General features: G+C 52.7%; 1 protein-coding gene across 2 annotated transcripts; it reads left to right on the top strand.

Moving 5' to 3' along the window:
• The first annotated feature begins 566 nt into the window (after positions 1–566).
• Positions 567–8,200, top strand: RWDD2B (RWD domain containing 2B). Of its 2 annotated transcripts, none has more exons than XM_066599037.1 (5): positions 567–659; positions 1,609–1,818; positions 3,359–3,426; positions 4,373–4,726; positions 7,885–8,200. In XM_066599037.1, the coding sequence occupies exons 2-5, from the start codon at positions 1,612–1,614 to the stop codon at positions 8,120–8,122; spliced, it is 867 nt and encodes a 288-aa protein (XP_066455134.1). In that variant the 5' UTR covers positions 567–659; positions 1,609–1,611; the 3' UTR covers positions 8,123–8,200. The 2 variants fall into 2 exon arrangements, with proteins under 2 accessions (XP_066455134.1, XP_066455133.1); XM_066599036.1 differs by having other exon boundaries at positions 1,551–1,818.
• Positions 8,201–8,516: the final 316 nt, after the last annotated feature.

Genomic DNA, 8,516 nt, shown 5'->3' with positions numbered 1-8,516 from the left:
TGGAATAATACCTCCCCAGCGCCACCTATTGGAAGGCAGCAATCCCTAAAATCAATGTTAGGCTGGGTTCACACGGGACCAAAATCCCACGGAAATCTCACAGAATGACCGCATGGAAAAAGCGTGAGATTTCCCCGAGAAAAGTGCAGCTTCGTCACCTGCATTGTGCTGCGGAGAGGAGAGGAGAGCGTCCGCTGCGGAAACAGAGAAAGAAGTGACATGCTGTGTCTTTGATTTCCGCGTTATATGTCAATTTCGGCGCAGCTTGGCTGCAACGGATTGGCTGCAGCGTGTGGATGAGATTTTTGCAAATCTGGTCCACTTTGCTGGCTAATCCCGGGATGAAAACCGCCGGCAGGATTTCCGAGCAGAAAGTCCGCACGGACATTCCGCCCCGCGTGACCCCAGCCTTACACTCTTTATACAAGCCGTGTAACAATGACCGCGAATAGAAAGTAAAGCCAGACTCCATCCACAGACGGCCGGTTTGTTCAGGGCGGCAGCCCCTTATCAGCAGGAGTCTGTGTTAGGGAGAGACCTGTGACGTGGCTGACTGGGAGGAGGAGCGCAGTGATCATGTCATCATCGTGCTGCCTCCTGCTGTAAGGTGGTTGTATCTGCTTGCCCTGCTCACACGGAGAAGCGGTCCGGACCCCGAGGTGTGTATATATGTATGTCAGTGCTTAGAGAACCATTGTAGTCGGAATACATTCCTGCTGGGAGTTGTAGTGCTACCACTATAAAACAGGGGGTTGTACAGTCCCGGGAGATCGGCGCAAGTAATCGCCAACTTCACGTTTCGCGCTTCTTTTAGGGTGTCGCGCTTGTATCTCCCTTGTAACTGAATGGATGCCTCAGAGCTACAAGCCGATGGTCTGTAAACAAGGGATGGTCTACATGGAAGCTGCGCTAAGGAGGCACGGCGACATCCTACGGGGTGCGGCGCTCGGGACCCCCTATTAGAGCGGACTGTACATTCTTGTTGTGCTTGGTCGTCCATCCGTTTCTGTGGCTGCTTCCCGTAATATCAGCGAATCGCAGGCGGCTTCAGCAGCAACGAAAACATCGAATGCCGATACATCTCTACAAAAGATAAGCGGCGGCGTACGTGTCTGGCAGCGATCGTAGTGTGTCTAAGGCGGGCGCTGTATTTACACCGGTGAGCGAGATATTCAGATACCGCGCTTGGAAAGTTGTGATATTTAAATTTTTTTCTATTTGAGCGCAATTTGTGATTTTTTTATTTTTTTTTTTTTGCGCTTGAAAACCGCATGGTTTTTCAATAAAAAAAATTTTAAATCCCATCGCACGCGGCTGAATCTCGCTGAAAGTGCGATGCGATGTCAAACGCAGACATAGTGGGCAACAGTTCAGCGTCAGCACTGAAGAATGGAACACGCTGCAGTTTTTCCGTCTCGCGGTATCGCTGCAACCATGTAAATTAACCCATTGTAAACCATAATTTAATATATCGCATGAGTTCTGTGCGTCACGTAATTGCAGAGCTAGTGCGTTTTTTGTTTGTTTTTGTTTTTTTCTCGCCCGTGTAGATAAGCCGGAGGGGTGAACGCCCGCTGGTTACTATCCATCTGTCCTGTCTTCCCGCAGAGGATGGCGAACTACGAGGAGGCGGAGGCGCAGATTTCGGAGCTGGACCTTCTCTCCAGCATGTTCCCCAACGAGGAGGAGTTCAGTGTGACGGATGAGCTGGCGCTGGCGGAGCTGCGGGATTACACGGAGAGGCGGAGCGCCGTCACCCCGACATTCCAGATTCAGTTCACTCTGACCGTGAAGCTGGGCGACACCAACAGCGTGCAGGTAACGGCCTTGTCTCGTATGAACGCCGGACCGAAGACTGGCGGCTGCGTCACGTAGCGCATTTTCCACATCAAAAACGGCATCACTGGTGCAGATCCGCAGCCGGCACATAACGGCGCTCCTCTCACCTCTGAATACTGAGCGCTCCCTGCAGGCACCAGGAGCGCAGCGCACGCCGTCACCCACTACTGAGCGCTGCCGCTGGTCAGGTGATGCAGAGGTGGACTACCTGTCACCTGGGGAAAGATGGCGGCACTCGGTGCTGGAAACGACTGCTCAGTATTCAGAGGTGAGATTAGCGCAGTAAGGCACGGACTGAATCCGAGTCGATCTCCACTCCAGCGGTGCGGATTTTGATACGCTTTTTTTTAACGCAGATTTGATGCAGAAGTTTCGCTACCTGTGAACGCATCCTATAAACGGGTTCCACGGACCGAGGCTCGGCCGTCAGTGGCGTCCTAACTCCGAAACCCCCGCTAATTACTCCCTACTGATTCCTTACAATTGTCACAGTCTGCGTCTCCCATCAGATCTGACTGGAGCCGTAACGATGCTGCAGCGCTGCTCTTCCCATTAGTGGCTCATTTACACAACCGTGATTTCACTGCGTATTACGCACGCAATGCACGGCCGTGTGACACACGGTGAATGGAGTCAATGAAAGCACATTGATCCGCTCACATTAGCATGTAAATACGGCGTGTAGATACATGCGCGACAAAGATGGCGGCACGCTCTTATTTCACCGCATACCGCGCAGCAAGAGCCCTGTACATTTCTACGGATAGTGTATGCAATGCCGTCCATGCGCAATACATATGCAAGAGATAGAGCGGGGAATTGAAAAAAAAGCAGTCCCACTGCGCACGACCGCGTGTGCGAAACATATCGTCATGCGCAGCGCACCCACTGCCCTGCGTGGCGGTAGACGGTACGATCAACACAGCATTTTATGCACACGGTCATGTGAATGAGCCCCGAGTCAGCAGACCCCATTATTAGTTAGTGGGGTCCGTCGGATGAGGGTTTTATCTCGCATACGACAAATCTCGCCCTGCGGCGCGGTTTCTATTGAACCCGCAAGCTGCAGCGCAGATGTGAGCAGAACCTAATGGAGGCGTCTGCATCGTCAACGCTGATTCTGGGGATCAACCATTTTGGTCAGTCCCGCAGTTTCTGGAAAAAGCCTGGCGGAGGTGACCGTGAAGCGGCGCGGTTGCAGCATCCATGCCACTTTGTTCACCAAGGTCAGGTCATACCAGCGATGGGTCATTAAAGGGGTTTTCAGGTCTTGGATACTGATGACCTCTAAGGATAGGATCTTCACTGGTCTGAGACAAGGCTGCGGCGATCACCAAAGCGCTACAGTCTCGATCAGTGGGGGCCCTAAGCGATGGACCCCGATGGATCGGCTTTTGATGACCTATATACAGGATAGGTGATCAGTATACAAGTACTGCAACACCCCTTTAATGTTTTTCCTGAGCCATCCCCTTTAAGTGGGCGTCTGACATTAGCTCTGCTCTCCTCTGTCTTGTAGCACGCGCTGTCGTTACATTGTGCCTACCCTCCACACTACCCGCATGTGCCGCCAGACATCGTCGTCAGGTAAGCGTCACATTGTTTCCTTTTTAACCCCTTAACGACGCAGGACGTAAGTTTACACCCTGGCTGCCTGGTACTTAAGGCACAGGACATCCTGTGCATGGCGGGGGCTCCGAAGCTGAGGCCACGCCATCTGCAGCAGGAGCCGACTGTGGTGTCCGGCTGGCCTCCCTCTGCACCAGCACCGATCCCCGCTGTTAACCCCTTACAACATTAACCTCATCAAATTCAACATTGATCGCAGCATACAAAGGGTTCACAGAGGGGGTGGGGGACGCTCTTTCTGTGACGTTATGTTATCACAGAGGGCCAATGAGTTGCCATGGCAACCGGCTGCCATTGCCTGGTGTCTTGGTCTGTGACAGCTTATGATCGCTAGTGGTAATACAGCGCAGTACAGGCGGACGTACTGTACTGTATTACCATAGTGATCATACGATCGGGGGTTCAAAAAAATGACATAAAAATGTGTTAAAAAAACAGTATAGGAAAAAATGTTTTTGCCCACTTACACTCTCTAAAAGAAATACACATTTGGTAACGACCTCTACAATAAACTGAACACAATGTTTATTCTGCACCTCGCAGAAAATACAATAAAAATGATCAAAAAGCAGTTTGTACTCCAAAATGGTACCAATTAACACTACAGCTCCTCATACAAAAAAAACAAGCCCTCACAAAGCTCCGTCCGTTGAAAAATAAAGTTATGGGACTTTGAATAATTTCTTTAAAAAGAGGCTTGATTGTACAAAAGTGGGAAAACCTAAAAGATATATATATCCCCAGCGTCCATAATGTAATGACCCCCATCAGTAGTAGCGGTATGCCATGCTTGACGAACCCCCTCAGTCCAATGATGGCGTCCCGCGTCCTCCCCACTGCAGGTATGTGGTCCCTCTCTGTTGCCTCCAGCTAACAGTCTAACCAATCCCTTCCTCCTACGCAGGTCGCCATCTTTGGTCCGCTCGCAACAGGCACAACTTAATTCAGACCTGAGTGCGTACCTGAAAAGCAGCTGCGGCGGAGATGTCTGCATCTTAAGTGCCACCGAGTGGTTGCAGGACCATGCTGAAAGCTACCTGACCCCCGTAGATGACCAACGGGGAGGAGGAGTGGCAGCAGGCGACGCCATCTTCACTAGACTGTGGATTTACAGTCACCATATATACAATAAGAACAAAAGGAAATACATATTAGAATGGTCGAAGGAGCTGGGACTGTCCGGCTTCAGCATGCCCGGGAAACCCGGCATTGTGTGCGTGGAAGGAGCGCAGGAGGCGTGCGAAGAGTTCTGGTCCAGGTACGTACGCACAAGAGGCATCTGTATTGGATGGGTGGAATTAGAGGGGCGTACTCTTCATTGCACTCTGAGCATGCTCTGAGCACATAGCACATGCTCTGGCTGTGATCATTGCTGGAGCACACTCGGAGTGTGCGAGCTGTGCTCCATCCAAAAGTATAGTTGAAAGCAGAGCATCTCCTCCCCCACCCCTTCCCCTCTTCTTCCCCCCTCACTGTACGGTGGGATCCTACACAAGTCAGATTTCAGGGCATTACAGGGGTTCTCCGTATTTTTACTATTGCTGAGCTGTCCTCAGGATTGCTCCTCAATAGTTGCTCAGAGGGGGTACACGGCTAAGGATCCTGGCTGATTGACTGTTTGTTGGGTTACCGTCAGTGTGAACAGCGCTGGAAGCAGATAGTGCTGTCCGTATTGCAGCGACCCAGGATAGTATTGCATTGAATTCAATGAGAGTTGTACCTGTAGTACCACTCCAGGCCATTGCAGTGTTGACAGCGCTGTCTGCTTCCAGCACCTTTGGCTGGTCTGTAAGGCTCCCCAGCAGCAGGCGTCCGCTGATGACCTATTCTGAGGACAGTCATCAAGAGTAAAGAATTCTTGTTCATGGTATCACCGACCCCACATCACTAAGGGAACATATTTGCTCTCTGATTGTCACATATGTGGTTTTCCCCGAAAAGATGTGAAATGATGAGGACTTGTTCCTCTAATCACTCTACATCGTTTAACCCCGGAGATGCTGCAGTCACTGCTGATCACAGCATCTAAACGTCCTACAGAGAAAAAAGATCTAAACACTTATCCCCTCACTCAAGTCTTTAAATATTAAAAAATAAATAAAAAGACCTGTTGGCCCTGCCCGCCTGCGCCCCCTGCCCCCCTCTGATCCTGAGAATGAGGGTCCTATGTCTCCCTCTTCTCGTCACTCTGGGCTCGCTTAGCAGACCCGCAGTGACATGGGAACTGAATGGAGCGGGGTTACACATGCGCAGCGCCCCTCCACATATTTCAGTGGGGGAATACAAGCACTCGGCCATCTCTGGCGATCCCATTTGAAAATGAATAGAGCGTCTCCGCGACCGCTGCTTCATTCAATCCCCACGTCACTATTGGGAGAGCAGTGAGCTCACAGCGACGAGAAGAGGGAGACATAAGAACCCTGTTCTCTATCAGTGGGGGGCTGGGTGAGAAGACCCCCAATCAGACTTTTATCATTTATGCTGTGGCCAGGTGATAAAAGTAAATTGTGGTACAAGCCCTTTAACCCTTTCCAATCCACTGTCTGATGTCTGAAGACATTATGATTTAAGGCTGTACAGCTCCGATGTTGGAAGACATCCGTCGGGGTTCTCTTACTGTATATTGCCAGCCTCTCTGCTGTCGGAGCCTATCTAATGTGTCACCTCATGCAGTACTGGCTTTAGCCAGCAGATAGCGCTGTTGTATAACAGAAGAAAAAGAGTAAGCCCCCTAGGAAAACCAGGATACAAATTGGATTGGAAAGGGTTAATGGGAGATGATGGAAGGAGGGAACGGCCCGACTAAGCTCAATTATTACATAATTATTGGCCAAAAGCTAATCGTGAGGACTCCCTTATACACAAGCCCATTCTGCTGAGCTGATCATCACCCATCTGGCACCACTTATCTCTGGGGGATGTAGGGGGTCTAACGGGTACAAATCATGTCAGCTAATCAGTATAAATGTTCTGGGGCCGTCAGCTGATCTGTACTGTCGTTGGTTGGCAGCGTGTAGTATTGTGTCTTCTGGGGTTAGCAACATGACGCCTGGAGGCCAGAATGCCCCTCTTTCTGTACCCTTCCCAATAAGGACAAACACCTTTTTCTTTGGATAATTTTTTGGCCACAGCAGCCTTTATTAACACAAACTGTACAATAATTACCAAAATTAACGAGGGGGGAGTCCCTAGAGTCACACAATCTGGTGCTACCACACTCAAAACTAATACACGCTGCCCCACAGCCGTAGACAGGCTCAGGGACAACGCAAGCCGCCCTTAGGTGGCTACCACACTTGGGGCTTACAGCCGGCGGAGGGTCTACTGCCCCCCACCACCAGGCCAAGTCCCTGCACCAGATACTACACCAATTACAGAGGAGGGAGTCTTAACGGGTAGGACCATGCCCACCCAACTCCCCCCCCCCTCCCCTACACAATTTCCACCGACTCCAAGGACCCCCCCACCCGACACTGCCATGACAATTGAACCTATAACCAACCCTACCCACCAATAACAAAACGGGCGGGCGGGCGGGCGGGCGGGACTCTCCGCTATCTTCTCTCTAAGGTGACCTCCCACGAAGCACCCCCTCTTTATATAACCCCCCTCCCACTAAACTTTCCACCTATCCTGACCCTTACACCTATCTTCTAGCACTTTCTACCCCCACCTCCACCCAACATTAACCCCCTCCTGACTACCGGCTATCTGGCCCCACGCGTCATGCCAGGCTTCCTCTTAAAGGGGCCACGACCCCTCCAGCTCCAGCCCATGACTTGTACTATCGTGTTTTCTGGGGTCGGCGGCGTGTAACATCGTGTTGTCTGTGGTTGGCGACGTGTAGTATCGCGTCTTCGGTGGTTGGCGGCATGTAATATCCTGTCGTCGGTGGTTGCCGGCGTGTAGCATCCTGTCGCCTGGGTGTCGGTGGCGTGTGGCATCCTGTCGCCTGGGTGTCGGCGGCGCGTGGCATCCTGTCGCCTGGGTGTCGGCGGCGTGTGGCATCCTGTCGCCTGGGTGTCGGCGGCGTGTGGCATCCTGTCGCCTGGGTGTCGGCGGCGTGTGGCATCCTGTCGCCTGGGTGTCGGCGGCGTGTGGCATCCTGTCGCCCGGGTGTCGGCGGCGTGTGGCATCCTGTCGCCCGGGTGTCGGCGGCGTGTGGCATCCTGTCGCCCGGGTGTCGGCGGCGTGTGGCATCCTGTCGCCCGGGTGTCGGCGGCGTGTGGCCTCCTGTCGCCCGGGTGTCGGCGGCGTGTGGCCTCCTGTCGCCCGGGTGTCGGCGGCGTGTGGCCTCCTGTCGCCCGGGTGTCGGCGGCGTGTGGCCTCCTGTCGCCCGGGTGTCGGCGGCGTGTGGCATCCTGTCGCCCGGGTGTCGGCTGTATTACAACGTCATCTCTATTAATCTGTCTTCAGGATAAGGAAGCTGACGTGGAAGCGCATTTTAATCCGACATCGGGAAGACGTCCAGTTGTCCTCGGAGACTCAAACAGAAATGCAGAAACTGAGGAGGTTCCCGGCTCTGGAAGAGAAGGCGTTTGATCTCCATGGATCCCGAGGAAACCACATGGATCTGGGCCAGCTGTACCAGTTCCTCCAGGAGAAGGGGTGTGCTGAGGTCTTCCCGATGTACTTTGGGATTGAGGGACGGTGAGGTGGATGACGGGACGCTCTCTGGGATTCGCATAGACTGCTTGCCTCTAATAAAGCGTGCTGCACTTCTTATATCTTCTTTTATGCTCAGCCATCAGGTCACAAGACGAAAAGTTTCAGGCAAGTTGCCTGATGAAAAATATTTGTGTGACTCGCTGATATGTGATTATTTTAGAGCCGAGATGTAATACAGTCGAGTCACAGGGCGGGGAGTCACAGGGCGGGGAGTCACAGAGCGGGGAGTCACAGAGCGGGGAGTCACAGAGCGGGGAGTCACAGAGCGGGGAGTCACAGAGCGGGGAGTCACAGAGCGGGGAGTCTCAGAGCGGGGAGTCACAGAGCGGGGAGTCTCAGAGCGGGGAGTCTCAGAGCGGGGAGTCTCAGAGCGGGGAGTC

This window comes from Eleutherodactylus coqui, chromosome 4 (genome assembly GCF_035609145.1).
Source record: "Eleutherodactylus coqui strain aEleCoq1 chromosome 4, aEleCoq1.hap1, whole genome shotgun sequence".
Lineage (NCBI taxonomy): Eukaryota > Metazoa > Chordata > Amphibia > Anura > Eleutherodactylidae > Eleutherodactylus > Eleutherodactylus coqui.
This window is presented reverse-complemented; position numbering and strand designations above follow the sequence as displayed.

Bases quoted from the DNA above. Each gene is read 5' to 3' on its own strand.
- RWDD2B (XM_066599037.1), top strand. From the start codon at position 1,612: ATGGCGAACTACGAGGAGGCGGAGGCGCAGATTTCGGAGCTGGACCTT. The intron at 3,427-4,372 runs GTAAGCGTCACA...CCTCCTACGCAG, and splicing joins CCGCCAGACATCGTCGTCAG to GTCGCCATCTTTGGTCCGCT. The intron at 4,727-7,884 runs GTACGTACGCAC...ATCTGTCTTCAG, and splicing joins TGCGAAGAGTTCTGGTCCAG to GATAAGGAAGCTGACGTGGA.